This window comes from Vipera berus, assembly GCF_964194415.1.
Source record: "Vipera berus genome assembly, chromosome: 10".
Lineage (NCBI taxonomy): Eukaryota > Metazoa > Chordata > Lepidosauria > Squamata > Viperidae > Vipera > Vipera berus.
Genome location: NC_138213.1, coordinates 18,110,101 through 18,137,508, shown reverse-complemented (window position 1 = coordinate 18,137,508; position 27,408 = coordinate 18,110,101). Strand labels below are relative to the sequence as shown.

At 45.7% G+C, this 27,408-nt stretch overlaps 2 protein-coding genes across 2 annotated transcripts in view; one reads left to right on the top strand and one right to left on the bottom strand.

Annotated features, from left to right (window-relative positions):
- PLLP (plasmolipin) overlaps positions 1 to 27,408 on the top strand; it is a 286,192-nt gene that overhangs the window by 153,734 nt on the left and 105,050 nt on the right. The gene's annotated exons all lie outside the window — the stretch shown is intronic.
- Positions 12,390 to 26,468, bottom strand: LOC308672630 (protein NLRC5-like; the record flags this gene model as incomplete). Its single annotated transcript, XM_081335677.1, has 9 exons — positions 26,334 to 26,468; positions 24,553 to 24,636; positions 22,868 to 22,951; positions 21,347 to 21,430; positions 20,711 to 20,794; positions 19,566 to 19,649; positions 15,170 to 15,253; positions 14,985 to 15,068; positions 12,390 to 12,471 (listed from the first exon to the last, which is right to left on the bottom strand). Exons 1-9 carry the CDS (start codon positions 26,384 to 26,386, stop codon positions 12,390 to 12,392), a joined length of 723 nt encoding a protein of 240 aa, XP_081191803.1. The 5' UTR covers positions 26,387 to 26,468.

Below are 27,408 nucleotides of genomic sequence, written 5' to 3'. Positions count from 1 at the left end.
TCTCAGGGGTTGCTACAAAGAAGATGGAGTCAAGCTGGTCTCCAAAGCACCTGAAAGCAGGAAAAGAAGCAACGGATGGAAACTAATCAAGGAGAGAAACAACCTGGAACTAAGGAGTAACTTCCTGATAGTGAGAACAATTAACCAGTGGAACAACCTGCCTCCAGAAGTTGTGGGTGCTGCAACGCTGGAGGTTTTTAAGAAGAGACTGGACAGCCATTTGTCTGAAATGGTGTAGGGTTTCCTGCCTGAGCAGGGGTTGGACTAGATGACCTCCAAGGTCTCTTCCAATTCTATTCTATTCTATTCTATTCTATTCTATTCTATTCTATTCTATTCTATTCTATTCTATTCTATTCTATTCTATTCTATTCTATTCCCATTCCCATTCCCATTCCCATTCCTATTCTATTCCCATTCCTATTCTATTCTATTCTAAACCCAGCTTTATTATTTTTCTAGCTAACTCGAGTGGTGAATATACTTAACACTTCTTCCTCCTCCTCTTTCTCCACAACAACCTCCTTGTGAGATGAGTTGGGCTGAGAGAGAGGGAATGGCCGAAAATCACCCACCCAGCTTTTGTGGACTATAACTCACCATCTCCTGGTGATTGACCCAAAGTCACCCAGTCAGCTTTCATGCTGAGGCAGGACTAGAACTCACCATCTCCTGATGAGTGGCCAAGTCACCCAGGCGGCTTTCATGCCTCTAAGGCAGGACTAGAATTCACCGTCTCCTGGCGCCTTCAGCACTCAAGTCCTGCTGAGAGAGGGGGACTAGCCTGGTGCCTTCAACATTTAAGCACTGTTTTTTTTTTAAAAAATATTGCTGTTCTCTTGTGGTGATGAAGATTTTTACAGACAAGATACAGTAAGCTTAAACTGTAGGTCTGATTCATACTCGGCACAATGGCTTAATCCCTGCTTGTTGATTAAAGGGAAATTCCAGATTCCAGTTTACTATGATAGTGTAATTGCAGCTGTAATGGTTGGCCTAAAAGCCATCATGCTAAGCCACGGGTTATCCAGCCTGTTATTGTTGTACTGGAAACATTGAGTGAGGTGAATACTACTACTAACAATAATAATTATACAAGTTACAAAATCATTACCAAAAGGACGATAAACAGAATTTTGTGCTGTAATGTGTAAAAAAAAAAACACGCTCCCCTAACCCATTTCCTTTACAGTTCAGGAAGCAAAAGCAATGTTTCTTTTTGTCAGTGGAGCCCGGACAGTCCTCTCTTGCTTAATTAGTTAATCATTCATATTATATTTCATCTCAGACCCAGCACAAGGTCTTTTACCAAGGCTATCAGCCTAAAAATCAGATGTGCAGATGAGATATTGTGCAAAGCACACCAAAGATACTGAAGCCTTTGAATCGGCTTGTATTGATTGATTGATTGATTGATTGATTGACTGATTGATTGACTGTCTTTGGGTCCCTATTCTGGAGAGGGGCGCTTAGGGCTCTCAGGGGTTGGGAAGGAAAAGGCAGCCCCTGGCCAACCAACCATCCTTTAGGGCAGGGGTCTTCAAACTTGGCCCTTTTATGACTCGTGGACTTCAACTCCCAGAATTCCTGAGCCAGCATCCCCTGCTTTAGGGGGACCAGTAAGCCCACTCGGCGGTGGGGAGACATTCTGACCCCTGAAATAATAGAATAGAAGGAAGAGGGGGTGTTAGTTCAGGATGGTGCCTTGAGTTGCTTACCAAAAATAATAAAGATGGGGTGAAAACAAAGAAATAAAAAATAAATCCAGGTTTACTGAAAGTTGGTTTAGTTTCCGCTTGTTAGGGCTACTGCACTGTAGGGTAAAAGCACAGGAACTGCTGGGCGTCTGTGCCACAACAAAGCTTTCTGCCGCTCCAGAAAAAACAAACGACGCGATTTAAGACCGGCCGGGTAGGCTAACTCCCACACTCAACGCTACTTGCACTCTGCACTTGCCTAGATGCACGTTCTTCCTTTTCTCTGGACTGCGGCTCTTTCAGCGATTCCGGCTGCCATTTCTAAACTGTGCCAAAAAAAAAAAAATACGTGCTAACCGGACCAGCAGTTAACGAATTAACCCAACTGGCTAGATTCTCACAACCGTCGGATTCGCCGAGTAGATTGTAGCCCCCCACCCCGGACACCCGTTCCGGGCGGTGCGAATTCAAACCCTCCAGCTGTTCGCCGTCGGCTCCAGGCCAGGAAAGACAGAGAAAGCGAAAGCTACGCCGAAGCGCGGAAAGGAGCGAGGCGAAGACCCGCGTTTTGCGATTCACACGTGAACCTTGCCGCACAGCCAGGAGGCGAGGCTTGCGAGGCGGAGGGCTCCAGCCTGCCTTTCCCAACGTCCCGACGACAGAGGGCTCGGGAGCAACACGGTGCCATCCGCGCTGGACTCGCGTCACGTGTGAAAAGGCCTCCAGCAAGCCAGCTTTCCTCCCCTCCAGCCTGCTCCGGAACGAGGAGCGGAACTCCCCGACGCCCGGGCGCGTCCGGCGCCTGCCCTGCCCGAGACTCACCGCTCAGTCGCGTTCCGACGTTCCCTTCGCCGTCGCTTCAGGGAAGCAGCAGCAGCAGCAGCAGCAGCCCGCCGGGGCAGAGCATCGCCGCCGCTCCGGGGCTCCCGCCGCCTTGCCGCGCCGGCCGCTTCGATCCAGCGAGCGATCCAGCCCGGGCTCGGGCGCTCTCCGCTGCGCGGCTGCGGGCTCGGTTGGTGCGCCAGGCGCGGCGGCCGGAAAGCGGGGGGCGGGGAGGAAGGGGCGGCGGAGCTCAGCCGCCTTCGGGGGGCGGAGAGGCGAGAGCCCGCCGAGGGGCAGCCGCCAAGGCTCGGGACTTCCTCGGCAGCGCCGCCCGCCCGCGGGGGAAGGACCAAGCCCGGCCACCTCCCCGCTTCCCGGCGCCTCCCGGCCGGCCTGCCTGCCCGGGACAACTCTCGCTCTGGCCGGCGCCGCTGCCTCCCTCCGCGGGGACCACTTGGGGCTTCGGGGGTCGTGGGGAACCGGCGTGGAGGGGAACCAGTTCCCGGGCAGATCCGGCGTGGCCCTTGAAGTGGACCCAGCACCCTTTGTGCCTCGTTCCGCGGGCTTAGGGGTCGTGTGGAGGGAGCAGGGCAGGGCTCGCCTGCACGCTTTCCGCCGAGCGAGCTCGGAGCGCATTCTCACGCGCCTCCGTGCCGAGCTGTTTTCTAGTTTTCAGCGGGTGTTTTTTCTCATTCTCCGGACAGAATTTGGCCCCCTCCTCCCCGCCGATCCGGGGACTCTTCCTTCGCCGAGGGGTCTGCGGTAAGCGTGGGGCCGAGAGCCGCCCGTCTCCCGGCCTCACTCCAGGCCGTTGGGAGTCCGAAGGCTCCTTCTAGACCCGCGTTTAAATCTGCATTTAACACCAAACAGGGGTCTTCAAACTTGGCCCTTTTATGACTTGTGGACTTCAACTCCCAGAATTCCTCAGCCAGCTTTGCTGGCTGAGGAATTCTGGGAGTTGAAGTCCACAAGTCATAAAAGGGCCAAGTTTGAAGACCCCTGCATGTGAACCAGAAAGCAGCCAAGCTCTGCTAGGTGTGCCTGACTGCTTCTCGGGCAAACGGATGGGCCTCCTGCTGTTTTACCCACAAAGGGGATTCCTGTGGGGTTTTTTGTGGATTTAATTATTTGGGGAGGGGGCGGGTGCAGCACATTTTGCTCCCTCCCTGGGCTACTCCGGGATCGGCCACTTGTTGCCAGCGCCTTCTTGTTCCCTGATTGAGTTTGGATACAGAGGCTCTGCTCCATCACTTCCCGGCTTAATTCTTCTTCTCTTGGAACCTCAGCTTCTCTGGAGTCGCTTTGCTGCTTGCTTCGGAGTCTCCGTAGATCCTGGCTGCTGTGCCAGACACACGAAGATCACAACATTTAAAAAAAGATGCTGAGAGCTTAGAAAGAGTGCGGAGAAGGGCAAGACGGATGATAAAAGGTCTGGAGGCTAAATCGGAGGAACCGTTGCAGAAACTGGGTGTGTCTAGCCCACAGGTCTGCAACCCGCAGCTCCGGAGCCGCATGTGGCTCTTTCAGCCGTCTCCCGTGGCTCCCAGTCCTCTGCCAAAGGCGGGACTAAAAAAGTTCAACCAATCAATTCAAATATGCAGGGTAGGTGCATATCTCGCCTTGGCTCCACTCTTCAATCAAACCCTGTTCTGCGCATGCGCGCATGTACGCACATGCGCACACATTTTTTTGCGGCTCCCAGTTTTTCCTTTTGTGAGGGAACCGGTTCCGAGTGGCTCTTTCACTGTTTCAGGTTGCTGACCCCTGGTCTAGTTTAATGAAGAGAAGTTTTAGGGGTGACAGTCTTCCGGTTCTTGAGGGGCTGTCACAGAGAGGAGGGGTCGACCTGCGCTCCAAAAGCACCAGAGGGTAGGACAAGAAGTGACAGAATGGCAGAATGCTGGAAGCACCAGAAAAAGCCCATGGAGGGAGCAAAATGCATCCTCCCCATGTAATTAAATCCATAAAAAGCCATATGAACCCCCAAAACAGCAGGAGGCCCATTCATTTGCCACAGAACCAGTCACGCACACCTGGCAGAGCTGGGCTTCTTCCTGATTTATACGGAGTTGTGTTAAATGCAGAATTAAACGCCGGTATGGACGCGGTGGCTCAGTGGGTTAGGACGCTGAGCTTGTCGATCAGAAGGTGGGCAGTTTGGCGGGTCGAATCCCGAGTGCCGCGTAACAGAGTGAGCGCCTGTTACTCGTCCCAGCTTCTGCCAACCTAGCAGTTCGAAAGCACGTAAAACTGCAAGTAGAAAAATAGGGACCACTACGGTGGGAAGGTAACAGCGTTCCGTGCGCCTTTGGCGTCTAGTCATGCCGGCCACGTGACCACGGAGACGTCCTCGGACAAGCGCTGGCTCTTCGGCTTTGAAACGGAGATGAGCACCGGCCCCTAGAGTCGGAAACGACTAGCACGCATGTGCGGGGGAACCTTTACCTTTACCTTTACCTATGGAAGGAGACCGTAGGCCCACCGCAGCCTGGGGTGACCGGGAGATGGGATATTATTAAAAAACAAATCCAACCTAGAATTAAGGAGGAAATTTCCCTGCCAATGAGAACAATTAATCAGGGCAACCAATGGATTCTCGATCAAATCAACCAGACTTCTCGCTTAGAACAACATAGAATCCTAGGGCTGGATGGGAGCTCAGCTCCAAGGCAGGAGAACCTGTTCCATCCTGGTCAAACGGTGGCCCAATCTATTTTGGAAAACCTGCAACATGGAGCACTCACGATTTTGGATCAGTAGAGGTATCCTAAATGAGAAGATCCACTTGAGGAGATCCACACCTTGAGAACCTTAACGGCCAGGCTCGTATCTGGAGACAGGAGGCAAAGATCCTGTTCTCTATAAAAGTTTCTAACGCTGGACAGTGTGGAAGGAAAGAGAAGAAGAGGACATCATTCAAAATAGCAAAGGGGGCATTCTTGGAGAATTTGAAAGACCAGGTGAGGGATAGATTGTCAAGAAAAAAAATATCTATATGTGGTTGCTAAAAGTCCACACCAAGCTGATGGTGCATCGTCCATCCAAATCCGTTCTGTGGTTTAGCCAAGACAACCACATGAATGATGAATTCACCAACGGTTCAGCCTGACGTGAAGGCTGGAACATAACATAGTAGGGTTCGAAGGGACCTTGGGAGGTCTTCTAGTCCAACCCCCTGCTCAGGCAGGAAACCTATCCTATTTCAGACAAATGGCTGTCCAATTCCTTCTTGTAAAGCTCCAGTGATGGAGCACCCACAACTTCGGAAGGCAAGCCGTTCCACTGTTTAACTGTTCTCCCTGTCAGGAAAAAAAAATCCATGGAACAACTTACCTCCAGAAGTTATGGATAATTTACATCTCACTGGACCTTCTCCCTGGGCTCACCCATTCATTTTTGAGATGGGTGGAGAGATCACGTCTATCACCATCTTGGACCAGCATCATAAAAGAACATGCTGACCAAAATTTGGAGAAGCAATATCAAGCAAAGGGAAAGAGGTATAATTCAACGGTAGTGCGGTTAGATTTTTTTTTTTATTGGAGACAAAAGTACATTTTTGAGGCGAGAAAGATTCCGTGAATGACACATTGGTTCAGACAACCTGGATTCACACCCTGGTTTGTTTGTTGAAGCTCAGCGTACCAAACATATGTTATCATACCCAGATGGCCAAGTTAAGTAGGCAGTAAACCTGTTGGCTGGCTGCACCGTGTGGGAATAGTGACCCGGGAAATGTATGATTATTGTCACACGGGGAAGTGTCAGATATTAATCACACACACACATCCCTCACAGCACAAGCAACTTTCTCTTCATTCCTTGTGAGCTGGGATAAAACAAGGCCCTTGGAAATGGTAAGAGGAATACAGGCAGCCTTTGACTTAACGACCACAATTGGGCTGCAATTTCCACTGCTCAGGAAGGCAGGAATTGCACCCCATTTTACGACCTTTGTTGCCATAGTTGTTACGTGGATCATTGCAGTTAATGAAATCACGTGGTCATTAAGCAGATCCGCTTTCCTCCATGGACTTTGCATGGGGGAAGCAGGGAAGGCCGCAGATGGCGATCACGTGGCCCTGCCACCCAGCCACCTTGGTCAATACACACCAGTTGCCAAGCACCCAAATTTCCATAATGTGCATGTGGGGATGCGGTGATGGTCGTAAGGGCGAGGATTGGACACGTGACTTTTTTCAGTGCTGTTGTAATTTTGAACAGATATTAAATGGTCATTAAGTTGAAGAATACCTCTGTCAACCTCCTATACGTGACTTCATTACGGTGGAGTCTTTTTGAAGGATCTGAAACATTTCTTCCCAGACTTCTTGCCCCGTGGGCTAATGTGCCATTTATGAAATCACAAAGTTGCTTTCTGTCCCTGGGTTGTTTAGATGTCTTCTCTGTTCGATTTCTCAGCTTGCACAAGTGTGCGGCGTGCACACTCCCCCAAACTGAATTAAATAAACCTAAATCCCTAAGTTTCTCATTAGCATATAAAAACAATTAACTGTTAAGTTCCATTGTTCGATGCTGGGGGTATTGCATTTTTTTTCATCAATATCCTATTTTCTTTTATGGTAGCTAGTGTGTTATTTTTGCGTGTTGTGTTTATAGTGATAATATTGACATTTGCAGGGTAAATATGCCATTTCTATCACTCATCAAAGAGGTATTTTGATCACATTTCTCAGAAGGGTCTAATACCTTTACGTCTCTCTAGTTCAGGGGTCTTCAAACTTGGCCCTTTTATGACTTGTGAACTTCAACTCCCAGAATTCCTCAGCCAGCAAAGCTGGCTGAGGAATTCTGGGAGTTGAAGTCCACAAGTCATAAAAGGGCCAGGTTTGAAGACCCCTGCTCTAGTTAGACAGATAGAATGCAGCAATTTATTATGTCCCATATACAGGTAGTCCTCGACTTACAACAGTTCATTTAGTGGCTGTTCAATGTTACAACGGCACTGAAAAAGGTGACGTATGACTGTTTTTCACACTTATGACCACTGCAGCATCCCCAGGGTCACATGATCAAAATTCAGACGCTTGGCAACTGACTCACATTTATGACGGTTTGCAGCGCCCTGGGGTCACGTGATCCCCTTTTGTGACCTTCGGACAGGCATGGGGAAAACCAGATTCACTTAACAACCGTGTTATTAACTACTGCAGTGATTCACTTAACAGCTGTGTCAAGAAAAGTTACAAAATGGGGCAAAATTCACTTAACAAAGGTGGGGCTTAGCAAGAAAAAAAAACGGGCCGCATTGTGGTTGTAAGTCGAGGACTACCTTTATGAGGTTCGGTACAGCTTCTCCCACATCTGTGGAGAGATCTGGAATCCCTTTGAACAAGATCTAGTTAGGTGAAGATAGTCCTCAGCTTACAACCAGCAAGTATTCAAAATTACAAAAGGGACTTATGGCCCAGTTTCAAAGTTCCAGTGTCTGTGCCCCCACCCCCCACCCGAGGTCACAATTTATATTTAAGCTGGAAAGCAGACTTTACTTCCCAATTTTCTGCAAAAACTGCCCCCTAGCAAATTAGATTTTTGCTTAACAACCAAAGCGTTTGCTTAACACCCCCCCCCCACAAAAAAAGGTAATATAATTAGATCTGATCCTGGGGTGACTTGCTTTACGACCATCATGACTTATAGCCATAATTGCAGGGCTCAATTATGCTTATAACTCAAGGACTAACTGTACACCTGCTAAGTCCAGGAAACCTAAAATAAATTGGGGCTGAGATTTGGCAGCCGAGTATATTAGCACCTTACTTTTCATTTTCTTGGGTTAGTTCATGTATTTCTATTTGCCTTCTCAATCAAGATGGAAGGGACCTTGGGGGTCTTCTAGTCCAGGGCTTTTCAACCTTTTCACCCATTGTACCACTTTTAGGATAGGGCAACATCCGAGCACCACCAGTCGCCTAGCAAGGGGTCAAAAACGTGATGACCAAAAAAAAAAAAGGGAAAAAGTGATGAAGTAAAGGTAGTCCTCGACTTACAACAGTTCGCTTAGTGACTGTTCGAAGTTGCAATGGCACTGAAAAAAGTGGTCCCCCCAAGCCACAGCTGAGCAAGACACCTACCTGCCCACCCAGCGGTGCTCTTCCTCCTATCTGAGGTTTTCATTGTTGTGAGCATTTCTGTTGAGGATTGGCAGCGGGGGTGGGGTGGGGGGAGTGTTTGGTTTTTATTCCCCCCCTCCCTCTGCTGGGTGGTTGCCGCAGGTTTTGGTCACTTCACGTGACCCTGGGACACTGTGACCGTCATAAATATGAATCAGTTGCCAAGCATCTGAATGTAAATCACAAGACCCTGGAGATGCTGCAACATTCCAGCTGATTGGCGCTTCTTCTGGGCTCAGAAGCGCCAGGATCAGCGCCAAGCTCCGGTTGGAGCCTGGCACTGATCCTGGCGCTTCCGCTGAGCCCTGACAGCCCTGCAGCTCCAGCCATCTCTCGCTCAGGCTTGTGCGGTGCTGCCACCGGTTCAGCTCATTCCCCTCCCCCGCTACCACTTCTCTAGGATGGTCACGTACCACCTGCCAGGTGCCAATGTACCACAGGTGGTACCCGTACCACTGGTTGAAAATCCCTGTTCTAGTCCAGCCCCCTCCTCAGGCAGGAGACCCTATATCACTCTGGACAAATGGCTGTCTAATCACTTCTTAAAAACCTCCAGCGGTGGAACGCCCACAATTTCTGGAGGCAAGCTGTTTCCTTAGTTCTAGGTTGCCTTGATTAGTTTCCATTAGTTTCCTTCCTGTTAGTATGAATTCTTAGTATTTGTCAATTGTCAGATAAAGTGGGTGCCCAGGGGCTCATGACTGACAATGCCTTTGGCCCCCTCCCTCAGGCTGGTCCTCTCCTAGATGAATGTAGCCAGTTAAGAAAAAGTGGTTAAAACATACCCTAGCTTAGGAGGGCCCAGTCCAGCTAGGTGAACCCTCTCCATACCACGCTTGCAAATATCAAAGGCTGCTCAGATCTCCACATTCCTCACTAAGAGTGGGAGAAGAGACCAGTGTGGGGCCATTGATCATTCCTCCTCATTTATATACTTTTCATAGGAATGTAAAGAGTGCAAACTTCCTAATCTGTCTTTAAACCAGGGAACAGCTGAGAAATTCTGGGAATTGAAGCCCACAAGTCATAAAAGAGCCAAGGTTGCCTACCCCTGGGCTAGACCATTTTCGGAAGCCCAGATTCTGCCCCATTCTGCCAAACCTCTGGCATTCCCAATACCATTTAAAGCAATACGACTGGCTAGAAACTGGAGGTTGCAGTCCACCCCCAATTTCGGGGACTTAGATGGGACACCCACATGGCACGCTCAAAGGTTAGGATTCACATGCTATATTGAGACTTGGTTTAACCTTCTAATACATTTTCTAAAAAATGAACTTCTAGTTAACTTTTGAACAAACACAGTTGACTTTCACAACATAGTAAGCCAAGAACAATCGAGATTATGACTTAGTGCAAGGTATGAATCACACCTTACTCTAGACGTGATTTGTCAGGATATTCCTGAAAACACTTCGCTCAGTTCAATTGTTCTCGTATGGTTGATCTTGAAAGCTCCTCTATGCGTTCAGATACTGTGTATTCGACTATTTGACCAAGTGGATCAGACCAGGAATTATAGGAAGACAAAAACTGCTTTTATTGGGATTGTCTATAGCAGGGGTGTCAAAAAGCCAGCCTGTGGGCCGGATGCGTCATCCGGAAGCTGCGCCCACCCCATTGCCAGCAATGGCAAAACCATCCCGATATGTTGTGCAACGTCACGTGACGTCACGAGTTTGACATGTCTGGTCTATAGTAACCGGGGGGTGGGGGGGAGGATACGATGGCTCAGTGGTTAAAGATGCTGAGCTTGTCAGCTGGAAAGCCAACAACCCAGGTTCAAGACCCCAGCGCTGCGCACCTGGATAGCTCCCGTTCCTTCCCCCAGCTCCTGCCCACCTAGCAGTTTAAAAGCACGCAAGAGTGAGTAGATAAATAGGTACCGTGCTCCTCGGCGCATAGTCATGCTGGCCACATGACCACAGAAGTGTTTTCAGATAACGCTGGCTCCATCAGCTAAGAAACAGACGAGCAGCACAACCCTGGGGTTGTCCATGACTGGACAGGGGAAACCGTTACCTTCCGTAGTAACAGAATCAAACAGTCTGATGGTGCCCTATCGCCGTTTCCTCATTACAGTATTGAGTGATAATTAAGGTGTCTTGTCTGAATTGCATCTAACAGGCGAGAATCTCTGCAGCTCGGGGTTGGATTGTAGAGTCTTGTCGGTGCTCTCTGAGCTGGACGATTTGCAGATGTCTCTGTGATCCAACGGGGAAACATTATCAGTGCAAGTGAGTGTGGGGCTCACTCCCTGTTTATACACATTTGTGTAGAAATAACAGTGGTCCCTTGGTGGGGGTTTGCTTGCAGATGTATTTCCATGCTTTCTGAAGTGTCCGATACCCATGTGTGGTTTCAATAGAAGAGAATCTCTATAGCGCTGGGATGTGGAGTCCTTGATGCTCTCCGAGCTGGTGATTTGCAGACATCTCATGACCCAACTAGGTAACATCGTCAGTACTAGAAGAGAGTGGGGTTTGCAGAGATGAGGAAGAGGAGGGGACTGTGGGATTTTTGGTGCTCTCTGAGCTTGGTGGTTCGCTGGCAGGTATTTCATGACCCAAGTAGGTAACATCATCAGTGCACTTCTGGATATTACAAGGCATTCTTTACTTTAAAAGCTCTTCCTTCTCTTTTACCTAGGAAACGGTTACTTCATATCTCCATCAAAGTCGATTGTTGGGGGCAATTAAGCTGACTTTGTAATAATGCCGCTTGGGGTGTGTGTGAAAGCCCTAACAAGCAGGCATATACATAGAATGAAGGCTACTGCTAAGCTTGTAAGCCGCCCTGAGTCTTCGGAGAAGGGCGGGATATAAATGTAATAAATAAATAAATAAACTTTCTTACGGTACTTTCTACACCTATCAAGCCCTGCTGATCTCCACTTGGACCTTTTGCTTGGGTAATAGGCAGCATCTCCAGATAATTTAGGGGCTGGGGAGCCTAAGGACCACTTCATTTCTACCTCTCAGTTCTGCCACCTGCTTAATCGTAGGACCAACCTCTGTCTACTTTCTTGAGCAAAATCTTGAACTCACAAATGAAGGTGTCTGTGTCCCGGGATCCTTAGTATTAAGACCATCTTCCTTTTTTACCATCCCATCGTGGAAAACCATTAATTGCTGCTTATTTATCACATTCTCGTAAGGGGAGAGCGCCATCTAGTGGGGGTCTCTGGAAAACCCCTTGAAGGCTGAATTTCTTTCTTATATTCTCAGCCAACTAAAGTAACCTGTGATAGGAGAAAATAAATAAATACAGGTAAAAACTCAGTGTTCATTCATATTGTAGAATCCAGTGTTTTCTTATCTGTATAGGATTCTGAATGCATTAGTGCAAAATTAACGTACTTCCTCTGGTACTCTGTGTCAGCAAAGATATTTCAAGAAGAGGAAATCCAGTTTTGCAGACTTCCAAGTCTTTTCCCCAAGGCTGGGTGGGCCTCAAATCCCCTTTTCCAAAGCCTCTGTTCCGAGGCCGTGCTGTTCCTTGGTTTGTCTCCAAAGAAAACAGCAACACAGCCTTCTGGATTGGTCGTATCTTGAGGACAGCGTTGGAATAAAGCAGAAAAGGCCACTTTAATAGCAGTAGAGCTAAGGATGATTTGATACGGTCTCATCCATGGGCTGGAGAAATGAGATCCAAGAAACTCTCCTTGTGTCCAAAAGACTCTGGACAGTGGCAAATCTCCCTCAAAGCCGCAAGTTTGGGTTCCCCTTCTCCCATCTCAGAGGAAAGCAAAATGTAATCGTGGCTCTTGATCTGCCAGCTTCTGCTTGACATCCTTCAGGATTGGGTTGTGCCATAGCCTGGAAAGACAAAGGGGCATTTTTAGGCAGCTGAAGTATGGTATCCACTACTGCCCGCTAACCGTTTGCAGCAAGGCAAAAAAAACCCCTGCTTTAAAGCTCTGTTTTCATCCACAAAACGCAGGAAATAAATGTCCTCACCCTGAGTTGGATGCATATTTGGAATTCTTTGTGCACTGCAAAGTGGCAGTTGAAAGAGGCAAAGGCCTAATTCAGGGCCATTTAAACATCAATTCGGAAGAGTCATAAATTGTGGAGCTGTTTTGCAAGGAGGGGGAGAACTATTACTGTCGAAATATCTTGAATGTCATAGAGCTGGAAGGGACCTTGGAGGTCTTCTAGTCCAACCCCCTGCTCAAGCAGGAGACCCTACACCAGGGGTGTCAAACTCAATTTCACTGAGGGCCGCATCAGCATTGCGGTTGCCCTCAGGGGGGCGGGTGGGTGTGGCCTGGGTGGGCGTGGCCTACTGGGTGGGCGTGGCCAGAGTGCGTATGGCCTACTGGGTGGGCGTGGCCAGATCTACGCATCAAGGGTGCCTATGGGGGCCTGGGCAGGAGTGGGACAGATCTGAGGGTCTCTGGCAGAAGGAGGGTCTCTGGGCCAGGGCCAAGGCAGTGGGGGCCATTCCCTCACTGTTTCCAGGATGGCTTCGCGGGCCGCATGAAACCACTTCGCGGGCCGGATCCGGCCCCCAGGCATTGTGTTTGACACGTCTGACCTACACCATTCCAGACAGGTGACTGTCCAGCCTCTTCTTAAAAACCTCCACAACATCTGGAGGCAAGCCCTTCCACTGGTTAATTGTCCTCACTGTTAGGAAGTTTCTCCTAGGTTGCTTCTCTCCTTGATTAGTTTCCATCCATTTTTTCTTGTCCTGCTTTCAGGTGCTTTGGAAAATAGCTTGACCCCCTCCTCTTTGTGGCATCCCCTCAAATACTGCAATACTGCTATCATCTCTCCCCTATTCTTTTCTTTAAACTTGCCAAACTGAAGTCCCGCAGCCATTCTTCATATGGTTTAGTCTCCTGGTCTTTAATCATCTTAGTTGCTCTTCCCTGCACTTTTTCCAAAGTCTCAATGTCTTTTTTGTAATGTGATGACCAAAACTGCATGCAGTATTCCAGGTGTGGTATATTTATTAATATTCAACCAAGGGGGGGGGAATCTTTTTGTATTTTTGTTACTTTGTTTTTATGCACATTTTCTGGTTTTGTATTGTTTTTTTCCCCCTTTCTTTTTTGAATTTTGTGTTTTAACTTTGGAAATAAAATAAAAATAAATATTTTTTAAAAAGAGTCAGGTTGTCATAGTGAAGGCAGCAGGCTGACAAATGAGAGACTCTGCCTTAGGCATGAAGCCAGCTATGTGATTTTGTGCCAGCCACTCTCTTTCAGCCCTAGGAAGGAGGCACTGGCAAACCATTTCTAAAACCCTTGCCAAGAAAACTGCAGGCATTTCCCCAAGAATTGGATCTGATTTAACAGAAAATTTTTGACCAGGAGGCAAATTCTTAAAAAGATTCCCCCCTGCTCCCTTTATCCATCCACAATGCCTCTTATTGCCTTGTCTTCTCTTTTCCTGAGCTACAATTCCAAACAAAACTTTCACTTTTCCTTGCTGTACATGGAGTGTCTTTGAAAAGGCAAAAAACAGCTGAAGGAGGAATAAACAGGTCAGTTGATGAGTTAGAAAAAAGCCATGGAAGATTATTTCAATATATTATTACTGTGACAAGATTATTATATGAACAAAGATGGAAAGATTTGGCATTACCCACCATGGAGGAATGGTTGGTGAAATTGACAGAACTTGCTGAGATGGATAAACTGACTTTTTTGATTAGAGAAAAGACACTATCTATATTTATGGGGGACTGGAAACCTTTTATAGAATTGTGGGTGTTATTAGCCAGCAAACCTCAAAAATACACTTTTCCCAAAAGGTTTCCACAATTTTGGCCCCTACTGTAGATGCTACCAAGGATGTCCACAGGGCTAGCCAAAAAAGTCAAGATGGTGGGCATAGTGGCATGATCAAGGATCCTCCTGTTTCTATGTGGGACGCATATAAGAACCAGACAGACCTCCGTACTACTCTGATCATCATCATCATTTTTGGACCCCACCTTGCTGACATCCTTGGATGCACCTTCCCTAATCATCACCATTCAGACCACCGGTGTTCAATCTCCGCCCTCCAGATGTTTGGGCTGAGAAGATTCAGGATTCTCAGCAATGGCTGCACTGGCTGGAGAATTTAGGAGGGGCTGGAAGCCCACACATCTGGCGAGCATTCAGCTAACGAAATTGGGATCCACTTATGATTCTTGGCCAGACTCAACTGGGTTGCAGCGCCATGCAATCTATACAACCGAAGGATTACGGAGGTCTTCAAAGGTTGAAGGTTGATAACTCAGCCTATTACTCCAATTTTGTTTAGAGGACTCAGAGGGCCCCATCTTGGCCACAAATAACAAATCTGGTTGCTCTTACGACTCCCAGAAAGCTCACCGTATAGTCTGGATCCCAGGACATCGAGAAAGCTGCCTTGCTAACATAGAAGCACCGTAGGTTGTGATAGAGTTGTTGTCCAGACTAGGGAGAGAAGAGAAGAACAGAAGGGAAATTACTGATGGTTGTATCAATTTCCCCTTCCTAACACAAGCAAAGCAGTTTCAAGGTCTTAAGGTACTCACTCCAGAATCTTCATCCTTATCATCCCGGGGAGAACCATGGCAAGCTCTTTGGCAGTTTCATCACCGAGTTTATTCCAAGACAAGCTAAAAAGAGCAAAATCAGCTATGAGAGAGGTTCTTATCCAAGGGGGTACCAGGCTAAGAATTTCTAGGCATCCCTCTGATGCCATAGCAATATAAGAATCAACCAGAACATCTCTGCTTTGTGGACTGCACTGGAGGGTCTATTTGCTTCTGGGTGAGATATAAGGTGCTGGTTACTGCCTCTAAAGCCCTCAGTGGCATAGACCAGGGGTAGGCAACCTTGGCTCTTTTATGACTCGTGGACTTCAACTCCCAGAATTCCTGAGCCAGCATAGGGAAGTATGGCCCCTTCATGACTTGTGGACTTCAGCCCCCAGAATTCCTGAGACAGCTTGGCTCAGCTTGGAAACCTCTCCCTGTCCCCTCAGCATGGCTGGCTCAGGAATTCTGGGAGTTGAAGTCCACGAGTCATAAAAGAGCCAAGGTTGCCTACCCCTGGCATAGACTTAGTCATCTGAGCAATTTTCTGTCTCCTGTAGCATCTGTTCAGCTTGGTGGGAACAAAAGAGGGGCCTCTTTGAATAACTGATTGGGTAAGGGGTTGGATTAGATGACCTACAAGGTCCCTTCCAACTCTGTTATTCTAATTTCTAACTGTTTTCAGAAACAAGGAATGTCTTTGATTAATGTTTTTGGTTTCTTTGAAATAACAAGGAAGAATGTGAAATTCTGATAAGAATCAGTTGAAAGTGGCCAGAAACAGAAATTGCCCAGAAAGTTGAACTATAACAACTTGAAAACTTATTATAATGTGGGAAACACCCCGCCCCCCCATACACACACACTTCTGAATATTCCACTGGTCATTAACAAGATCATGCTAAGAATATTCTGGGATGATATGAACTGTTGCATATCATATATATAGTTACTGGGCATGCTCACTAGATGCTTGGTGACTCAAATTAGGCTAGAAATGAAGAACACATTTCAAATCCAATATATTTGAACTGTATTAACATTTAACTGCATTAATAGAGGGATAGAATCAAGATCACGTGAAATATTATTGCCACTTTAGAAAGCCTTAGTAAGACCACACTTGGAACATTGCATCCAGTATTGGTCACCACAATGTAAAAAAGATGTTAAGACTCATGCAGAGAAGAGCAACAAAGATAATTAGGGGGCTGGAGGCTAAAACATAAAAAAAAAGTTGCAGGAATTGGGTATGTCTAGTTTAGAAAAAAGAAGGATTAGGGGAGACATGATAGCAGTGTTCCAATATTTGAGGGGGTCTCACAGAGAAGAGGGGGTCAACCTATTTGCCAAAGTACCGGAAGGCAAGACACAATGGATGGAAACTAATCAAGGAGAGAAGCAAGCTAAAACTGAGGAGTAATTTCTTGATAGAACAATTAATCAGTTGTGGATGCTCCATCACTGGAGCCTTTTAAGAAGAGATTGGACAACCATTTGTCTGAAATGGTATAGGATCTCCTGCCTGAGTAGGGGGTTAGACTAGAAGACCTCCAAGGTCCCTTCCAACTCTGTTATTCTGTTATTCTGTGTATAAAGTGATTTCTCCATTTTCTAAGGGGCTTCTTACCTTGCACCAGTGGGACACCTATCCTTTATTTATGCATAAATAAAGATATTAATCTACCTTTCTGGTTTAGATGCTATTTAGGCCAGGAGCAAACTGGGCTACAAAACCTTACCCTGATTTAGGGCTAACAAGCTGATTCAATCCTTCAGGATTGGCACTCTCTGGGTTCCAGCAATTAAGCAATGCCACTTATTGGGACCCTGGAAGTGCATCTTCTCTGAGGTGGGGCCTGTCCTCTGCAATAAATCTGCCTCACAAGGTCCGAATAATCCCCCATCCTGCTGGGGTTTCGAAGGGGCCTAAACCCAGCCCTTTGGCGAGGCCTCATTTCAACCCAGATGGTTTTCTTTGGTTTCTACCCACTTTGTTATTTTGCCATCTCTGTCCTTTTTTGTTTCTTGTTATTTTTGATGTCTTCTTTTATGTTTTAAATAATTTGTTGGAATGGAATGGAATGGAATGGAATGGAATGGAAAGAATAGAATAGAATAGAATAGAATAGAATAGAATAGAATAGAATAGAATAGAATAGAATAGAATAGAATAGAATAGAATAGAGAATGGAATGGAATGGAATGGAACGGAACAGAACAGAACAGAATAGTATGGAATAGAATAGAATTGGGAAATGGAATGGAAAATAATAGAATAGAATAGAATAGAATAGAATAGAATAGAATAGAATAGAATAGAATAGAATAGAATAGAATAGAATAGAATAGTAGAATAGAAAAGAATAGAATCTGGAAAATAGGATAGGATAGGATAGGACAGAACAGAATAGAATAGAATCTGGAAAATAGGATAGGATAGGATAGGATAGGATAGGATAGGATAGAACAGAACAGAACAGAACAGAATAGAATAGAATCTGGAAAATAGGATAGGATGGGATGGGATGGGATGGGATGGGATGGGATGGGATGGGATAGAATAGAATAGAATAGAATAGAATAGAATAGAATAGAATAGAATAGAATAGAATAGAATAGAATAGAATAGAATAGAATAGAATAGAATAGAATCTGGAAAATAGGATAGGATAGGATAGGACAGAACAGAACAGAATAGAATCTGGAAAATAGAATAGAATAGAATAGAATAGAATCTTGAAAAAAATTTATTTATTTATTTTATTTTAATTCCATTTATGTCCCGCCCTTCTCCGAAGACTCAGGGCGGCTTACAAGCTTAGCAGTAGCCTTCATTCTATGTATATGCCTGCTTATTAGGGCTTTCGGGGGCCCCCCAAGCGGCATTATTACAAAGTCAGCTTAATTGCCCCCAACAATCTGGGTCCTCATTTTACCTACCTCGGAAGGATGGAAGGCTGAGTCAACCTTGAGCCTGGTGGGATGCGAACCTGCACTAATTGCAGGCAGCTGGTGTTACTTAAGGAGGCATTAGCCCACTGCTCCACCAAGGCTCTTTTAAAATAGGATAGGATAGGATAGGATAGGATAGGATAGGATAGGATAGGATAGGATAGGATAGGATAGGATAGGATAGGATAGGATAGGATAGGATAGGACAGGACAGGACAGGACAGGACAGAACAACAGAACAGAATAGAATCTGGAAAATAGGATAGGATAGGACAGAACAGAACAGAATAGAATCTGGAAAATAGGATAGGATAGAACAGAACAGAACAGAATAGAATCTGGAAAATAGGATAGGATAGGATAGGACAGGATAGGACAGAACAGAACAGAACACAATCTGGAAAATAGAATAGAATAGAATAGAATCTGGAAAATAGGATAGGACAGGACAGAACAGAACCGAATAGAATAGAATCTGGAAGTTTAGGATAGGATAGGATAGGATAGGATAGGATAGGATAGGATAGGATAGGATAGGATAGGATAGGATAGGATAGGATAGGATAGGATAGAATAGAATAGAATAGAATAGTACAGAACAGAACAGAACAGAATAGAATCTGGAAAATGGAATAGAATAGAATAGAATCTGGAAGATAGGATAGGATAGGATAGAACAGAACAGAACTGAACTGAACAGAACAATAGAATCTGGAAAATAGAATAGAATAGAATAGAATCTGGAAAATAGGATAGGATAGGATAGGACAGGACAGGACAGGACAGAACAACAGAACAGAATAGAATCTGGAAAATAGGATAGGATAGGACAGAACAGAATAGAATCTGGAAAATAGGATAGGATAGGATAGAACAGAACAGAATAGAATCTGGAAAATAGGATAGGATAGGATAGGACAGAACAGAACAGAACAGAATAGAATCTGGAAAACAGAATAGAATAGAATAGAATCTGGAAAATAGGATAGGACAGGACAGAACAGAACAGAATAGAATCTGGAAAATTGGATAGGATAGGATAGAACAGAACAGAACCGAATAGAATAGAATCTGGAAGATAGGATAGGATAGAATAGAATAGAACAGAACAGAACAGAACAGAACAGAATAGAATCTGGAAAATGGAATAGAATAGAATAGAATCTGGAAGATAGTATAGGATAGGATAGGATAGAACAGAACAGAACAGAACAATAGAATCTGGAAAATAGAATAGAATAGAATAGAATCTGGAAAATAGGATAGGATAGGATAGGATAGGATAGGATAGGATAGGATAGGATAGAAGCTGGAAGGGACCTTGGAGGTCTTCCAGCCTCCTGGTCAAGCAGGAGAACCTACACCACCCAGAGTCACTGGGAGTTGGGCACCATATAAATTTAAATAATAACAATAATAGTGAGCAATGCAATCTCACACAATCTCTTCAAGGAAAGGACAGCAGCTGAGTCCGACAATTAGAGTTTGGGAAGCACCATCACTGAGGCCACAGACTTTTAGTCTAAAATTAAAACAAAAGGAGAAAAGGGTCAATATCCAAGTCTTTATTTTGTGGCTACGTTTGCACACATCATTTGCTTATTGAAATGATTCTTTTCCTGGATTGGCCGGATATATTGAACCATAAACTATATTCCTAACACAGAGAAACAAAAACAACAACAAGATTTAAATAAGGAAACTTAATGCTGTTTGAGTGCAGCAATAATGTCTGTAATTAACACAGTTCATTAACTGCCTATGGAGATTCTCAATCTTCCAGGTTAAGGTTGTCCTGTAGGTGTTTTTTCAAAAGGCAACTTGTGTTGTGATTCAGGGTCAGCCTGTGGGTTCGGCAGTTGGGTCGGACGATTCAGAGGAGGAGGAGGGGGGTGTTGGAGACCGTTGCTTCTTGCCTTGAGGCTCCGCAGAGCCCTCAGCCAGGCCCCTCCCACCTGGTCACGACGGAGACCCAGCTGTGTGAGCCTGACAGCGTGGATGAAGATGACCCACAGCTGGCCCTGTTCAAGGACGCCCGACGCAGGAGGCAGTCAATCAGGAGTAAACAGAGGAAGGCAATGGGGCACCTCGGAAGGAGGCAGAGAGAAGCCACGCCCTGAACTGTATAAAAGGGGAATGCGTGGGAGGGCTGGTTTCCTGAAGGCAACCGCTTGAATAGCTCCTGTTTCATGGTTCGTGTCTTGTTTTGCTCTGTTTTATGTTAATAAATTTGGCAGGCTTAATTCCAGCCTCTTGCCGTTTGTAAAGGGGTTGTCCCTGCCTTTTCTGCAGGGCCAGTAGCAGGCTGGTACAGAACAACTTGACTTTTTGGGGGGTGCTTGACCACAGTTTGTTTAACCATGTATAGTCATAGTTTGTTGAACAAGCCATAATGCGCTGGGTTCACACAGCTCATTAAACCACCGCTCCTCACTTGGAAATCAGAGTTAACTTGTCCCCATCCTTCCACTGAATCCAAACCAACTCAACTATCAACCCATTTAAGTCACTAAATCCTTATGACTTAAAATGAAGAATGCATTTTGCCACTAACTCTTCCGTGGCCTGAAAGTGGAAACTTACTCAATCTTCCTGAGTTGTGAAGATGGTGGCCATGGGGTCATAAAGGACATCACACCTTTATCTCCAATGTTGTTTTCTGACAAGCTGCGAAGACAAAGCAGGAGAACCATATGGCAATTCCACGAAAAACAGACACAGCCTTTGAGAGGCAATCCTTGAGTTACGACCGTAATGGAGCTCGCCCATTACCATTGTAACTTGTGATGGGCATAAAGCAGGTTGGTCACGTGACTGACCCGACTTTACGAAAGCTTTTTTGTGGCTGTTGTTAAGTGACTGCCATGGTCATTAAGTGAACCCTTGGCTTGCTTATGGGCCAGTTTTGCCAAACACTGGAAATAAATGCTGGTTTTAGGCAAAATCATCCTAAATCATGGTCACTTGATGGTGGGACTCTGCCAACAGCTGTAAACAGAACCCTGTTGTGGAATGCCTGAAGTGTAGTCACACGACCACAATTGTCAGAACTTCAAATCCAGGTCATACGGAGGGTCTGACAGAGTTCCAAATGGTCACTAAGTTGAGGACTACTTGCACTACTTTGGGAAGAAAGTTCTCCGTCATTTACAATGAGGAAAAGTTTCCAAAACTCTTGGCGTTGTGAACCTTTGTGGCGGGACCTCCTCTGTCACTTACGTGATTTCTTCTATCTGTGGACATTTGGCCAAGATTCCAACCAAATGGCTGAGTCCTTCAGAATCCAACTGGCAGGAAGAGAGGCTGTAGAGACACCAGAGGTCATTTATGTGGGGAAAAGGAAAATGCATTGCATTGCATACTTTTTGCAAATTTGCCACAGTGAGAAGGGGCCCACGGCAGCGATACAGGATCAGAACATCTCAGGATCTCCTGGGAGACCCCAATGGGAGGGCAGCTACGCCGGGGTGTCCGCAGAGTGTGGTAAAAAAAGTAAAGCTGGGTAATGCACGTACAAAAGGGCAGAGTTCTTATCGCACGGTTTGTGGCTGCCATCTTCAGTTTTTAGACCACACCTTGTGGACCTCCCCAGCAGCTTGGATGAGCTGTGTCACATCCTATGTTACATTGGCATGTTTATTGTTTTTTGGTGATATGCAGTTTGGTTGTAATTTGGTGATTATTTTTGCCATATTAAAGGGACGTGGTGGCTCAGTGGATAAGGACGCTGAACTTGTCGATCAGAAGGTCGGCAGTTTGGTGGGTCGAATCCCGAGTGCTGTGTAACAGGGTGAGTGCCTGTTACTCGTCCCAGCTTCTGCCCACCTAGCAGTTCAAAAGCACGTAAAAATGCAAGTAGAAAAATTGGGACCACTACGGTGGGAAGGTAACAGCGTTCCGTGCGCCTTTGGCGTCTAGTCATGCCGGCCACATGACCACGGAGACATCCTCGGACAAGCGCTGGCTCTTCGGCTTTGAAACGGAGATGAGCACCGGCCCCTAGAGTCGGAAACGACTAGCACACATGTGCGGAGGAACCTTTACCTTTACTTTTTTTTGCCATATTATTTTGCTGTTCTGTAAAAAAAATATAAGCTAGATTCCCCGATAAACACAAAAGCTAGCACGTTGAGTTGGGTGCTACAATATCACCCTGGCCATCCGGAGTGGTTTCTGGAGCACAGCAGAATGGCCAAGCAATCACTGGGGTGCAAAAAAAGAGGGTGTATAGTTCTTACTTCTAAAATGACCTCTGTCTGAGTGTCTGTCTTTCTGTCTATCATCAATTCTCTCTCTCTCTCTCTCTCTCTCTCTCTCTCTCTCATTTTCTCTCTCTCTCTCTCTCTCTCTCTCTCTCTCTCTCTCTCTCTCTCTCTCTCCTCCTCAGATGGGCCACCCTTGAGGTATGCGTCATTTTTAAGGAGTTCCTGGCAGCCTGTAAGAGATTTGAGCATTTGGTATACAAGCTTTTTATGTTATGCTTTAAAATTTATATGCTTGAGCTAATAATAAAAGCCTAAAGTCCCTTTATTTAATGATGTGCTTATTGTCTTTGCATGCAAAGAACCAAAGGCCCGTGGCAAAGCAATGTTAAAGCCTAAGAGAACAAGAGACGGCTTATTTGATGACATTAACACCTTTTGCCCCCTGAGTGCTACACATTTTGAAGGGTTTCCTTCCCCAGTGTAATACAAGGTGGAACAGATTGACAGATGCAACATTCTTATCCTGGATACTTACTGGAGGACTTTCAAATGCTTCTTGAGAGGCAAAATTGGAGCCAGTTTTTCCAAAGTCTTATTTCCAATACTGTTCCCAGATAATCTAGGAAAAGGGGAATGGATATGAATGATCACAGATTAAAAGAAGAATTAACATTACCTAACCATTTCTTCCTGAACTGCAATGAAGGAACCCTACATTTAGCCATAGTACAAGAGGAGGGGCTACTCTAGGAGGCTTACAACTAGAACATAAAATTAGTTTTTTAAAAAATGTAAATATAACAATAGTAAAACAATGAAAATAAAGAAGGAAGGTACAGCAATATGAATTAAAAGATTTATTTAATTTATTTTATTTATTTTAATTCCATTTATATCCCGCCCTTCTCCGAAGACTCAGGGCAGCTTACAAGCTTAGCAGTAGCCTTCATTCTATGTATATGCCTGCTTATTAGGGCTTTCACACACACCCCCAAGCGGCATTATTACAAAGTCAGCTTAATTGCCCCCAACAATCTGGGTCCTCATTTTACCTACCTCGGAAGGATGGAAGGCTGAGTCAACCTTGAGCCTGGTGGGATGCGAACCTGCACTAATTGCAGGCAGCTGGGGTTACTTAAGGAGGCATTAGCCCACTGCTCCACCAAGGCAAAGATGGGCAGGAAAGAAGAGGGGGAGGGGGGGAGGTTTGCAATGATTCTAGTAGCTACTGCCAATGATGGGCTCTCCCAATGGACACCCAGGACAGACCTCATTTTCCAACTACAGGTAGTCCTCGACTTACAACAGTCTGTCCAGTGACCGTTCAAAGTTACAACAGCACTGGGAAAATTGACTTAGGACCGTTTTTCACGCTTATGACCCTTGCAGCATCCCCAGGGTCACGTGATCAAAATTTGGACACTTGGCAACTGGCATGTATTTACGACCATTGTAGTGTCCTGGGATCATGTGATCCTCTTTTGTGACCTTCTGACAAGCAAAGTCAATGGGGAAGCAGGGTCACTTAACAACCATGTTTCTAATTTCACAACTGCAGTGACTCACTTAACAACTGTGGCAGGAAAGGTCATAAAATGGGGCCAAACTCCCTTAACAACTTATCTCACTTAGCAACAAAAATTTGGGGCTGATTGTGACTGTAAGTTGAGGGCTACCTGTAATACCTTTTACTAAAAGGCATCGGCTTTTGTGAGTTCCAAGAAGTGGTGTTAGCAGATTCCTTCTGATGGGTGGTGTCAGAATAAGAAGGATGGGGGGCTTTTTTTCTCATTGAACGCTCAGAACGGAGTTCCGGCACCTTTTTTGGATGGAACCTTGTAGGGTAGGCAAGGCGTGTTGTATGACATGTGTGAACCTGCTTCCCCATTGGCTTTGCTTGTCAGAAGGTCACAAAAGGGGATCACATGATCCCAGGACACTACAATGGTCGTAAATACTTGCCAGTTGCCAAGTGTCCAAATTTACAAAAAAAGCACTGGATGGGGTTAAGAACTGCATAAACCCTCATCAAGCTGGGGACAGTGTAAGGCTATCTCACTCACGGACTGGAGAAAAGACGATTAATAGCTTCCTGGAGATACAGCAGGCACTGTGATGCCAAGAAATGTTTATACTTTGTTAGCTATAAGTGGGAAAAGGAATGCTTTAAAGAGACAAGCTGGATGGGGAAGGAATCCAGATTAACAGAGAGCGATTTACTTGAGTATTTCCAGCCTCTCACTCTCAACCAGACCTTCTACAATCCACTGTCCTCCAACCGAAGTGATGATGTTAAAGGAGAAACTAGGGACAATTTGTAGGAAGAAAAGACATTAGTTAGTGCAGTGTTTCTCAACCTGGGCTGCTTGAAGATAGGTGGACTTCAAATCCCAGAATTCCCCAACTAGCGTGGACGTTTCTATGGGGCTTCAGATCATCTGCCAGGGATTGGACTCATGGGCCCTTGGTGACTATATACAGCAGGGGTGTCCAACCGTGAGAGCTTTAAAATCTCTGGACTTCAACTCCCAGAATTCCCCAGTCAGCCAGGTGGAATATATAGTGTATTAACTTTAGAAGATCTCCAGGCCAAGTGGTCAGCAGTGTTTCAAGAAGGGCTATAGAGAGAGTCTGTCTTTAGAAGGGTAAATAATAGCAGTGACACTCAGATACCACTTCATAGTCCTTTTACAGTCCTCTTTTACAGCCCTCTTTAAGCAGTTTACAGAGTCAGCATATCTGGGTCCTCATTTTACCGGCCACAGGATGGAAGGCTGAGTCAGCCTTGAGCTGCTGAGGCTCATACTCCTGGCAGTCGGCAGAGTTAGCCTGCAATACTGCGTTCTAACCACTGCGCCCTCATGGCTCCATGTAGCCCAGCTTCCTTACAACAACTCCAGTAAAGGATTTCAACCCCATAGAAAATGGCTATGTACACCTGATGAGTTCCAAGTAGGAATGGAACTAGTTGCAGACATTCAATTATAGTTAACATGACTGCTTACCATTATCTTTTTTTTCCTTTTGTTAACAATCCTTGAGTGCTACAGGTAATGCACTATTTTCTTAAGTTATAAAAGCACGGGACCTGACAATGAATTATGGATTATTTGCTTAATTACTTAAGTCACTGCATTCCAATCGGATCCATAGCTTTCTGCTGAATTGGGAAACATCCACCTGATTTATTAGAGCTACTGATGCATGCTTATTACAAAATCTATAAGTAAGTAAGAAATGGACAGTCCAGGGCCTGGAGCAAAACCAACGTCACCAGCAACATAGTCTTGATGCCTCCTTCCTTGGGCTTCTGGACAACTTTTAGGCATTGCAAACTTTCACTCTTCAGTTTTGCTATTCCTCAGCAGTAACCATACAGTGGCCAGAGATAATATCACAGCCAGCCAGAGCAGGTAACCTGAAGAATCATAGAATCATAGAGCTGGAAGGGAAGTCTTCCAGCCCAACTTCCTGTGCAAGGCAGGAGTCCTTATACCAGGGGTAGGCAACCTTGGCTCTTTTATGACTCTTGGACTTCAACTCCCAGAATTCCTGAGCCAGCATAGCTCAGGAATTCTGGGAGTTGAAGTCCACGAGTCATAAAAGAGCCAAGGTTGCCTACCCCTGCCTTATACCATCCTGTACAAATGGATGTCTAATCGTTACTTGAAAACCTCCGGCGATGCCACACCATCACCCAATAAACAAGAGCTTAGCAAGCTCTATATAATTATTGCCGCTGGCTAACATCATCTACCTGAGGAAGACAGCGCCATATCAAATTCTGCCTTGTATCTTGTATGTCAATTAATATTAACTTGATTACTAAGTGCACCTCTTCAATTATGGCAACGACTTCTGCTTCCTTGGATTCAACCATGCCATCAACACTGGCATTTCTCCCACAGGGTCAATTAGATGGTGGGTCAGGATCCCCTTCACCACCAATAGCCCAAATCATCCATCTGTCAAGTTGACCAATAAAAGGGCAAAACACTTACTTGATTAGCTTCACGTTCTTCATTCCTGGAAGGACCATAGCTATCTCTTTCATGCCTCCATCATTAATCTTGTTGTAACTTAAGCTTTAAAAGAAAAAATGCGCAAACACAGAGGGTCAAAGAAAGAAGTAATTTGTCATTCATGTGTCTGGTTATAGTTTAGGGTTGGGACTATTTTTGGTAGAATCTTATGATTCATCAAAGCCAGGAGGAATATCTGTTTCAAAATACCCACTGTGGCATTTCATGATTTCCGTTGGCTACTTTTTGTTTGGGTTTTTCATTTTGGCTGTCATTATTCTTTCAAAAAAAGGGACACAGTGGCTCAGTGGGTTAGGACGCTGAGCTTGTCGATCAGATGGTCGGCAGTTTGGCGGGTTGAATCCCGAGTGCCGCGTAACAGAGTGAGCGCCTGTTACTCGTCCCAGCTTCTGCCAACCTAGCAGTTCGAAAGCACGTAAAAATGCAAGTAGAAAAATAGGGACCACTCCGGTGGGAAGGTAACAGCGTTCCGTGCGCCTTTGGCATCTAGTCATGCCGGCCACATGACCATGGAGACGTCCTCGGACAAGCGCTGGCTCTTTGGCTTTGAAACGGAGATGAGCACCGGCCCCTAGAGTTGGAAACGACCAGCACATATGTGCGGGGGAAACTTTACCTTTATTCTTTCAAAGAACAGCTACACAATGTGGGTTTGTTATCCTCCACTGCTTTCCTTTCCTTGTAGATGTGAATGGCATAGGGACCAGGAAGCGCCCTTCCTTTTGTCTGCTGACTTTCAAAATTATAGGACAAGTAGCCTTGATGAAGTCCCAGCATGTTGGCAGCACCAGGTTGATCTTGTTTGGTGTACAAAGTGGATGGACACTGGCGGAGTTTGTACTGGGATTGTGCCCACCTAGAACTCCAGCGATTGTTAATTCCTGAGGGATTGCCTTTTCCTAAGAGTCGCTAGCCATCCAATTTGAACCAACGGATGCTACAGATCCTATCCGCCGAAAAGTGTTGGCTGGCAGAGACTGGAAGACAAGCAGAGTGGCCACTGCTCTATTGAACACCCTCCTTTAGGAGATCA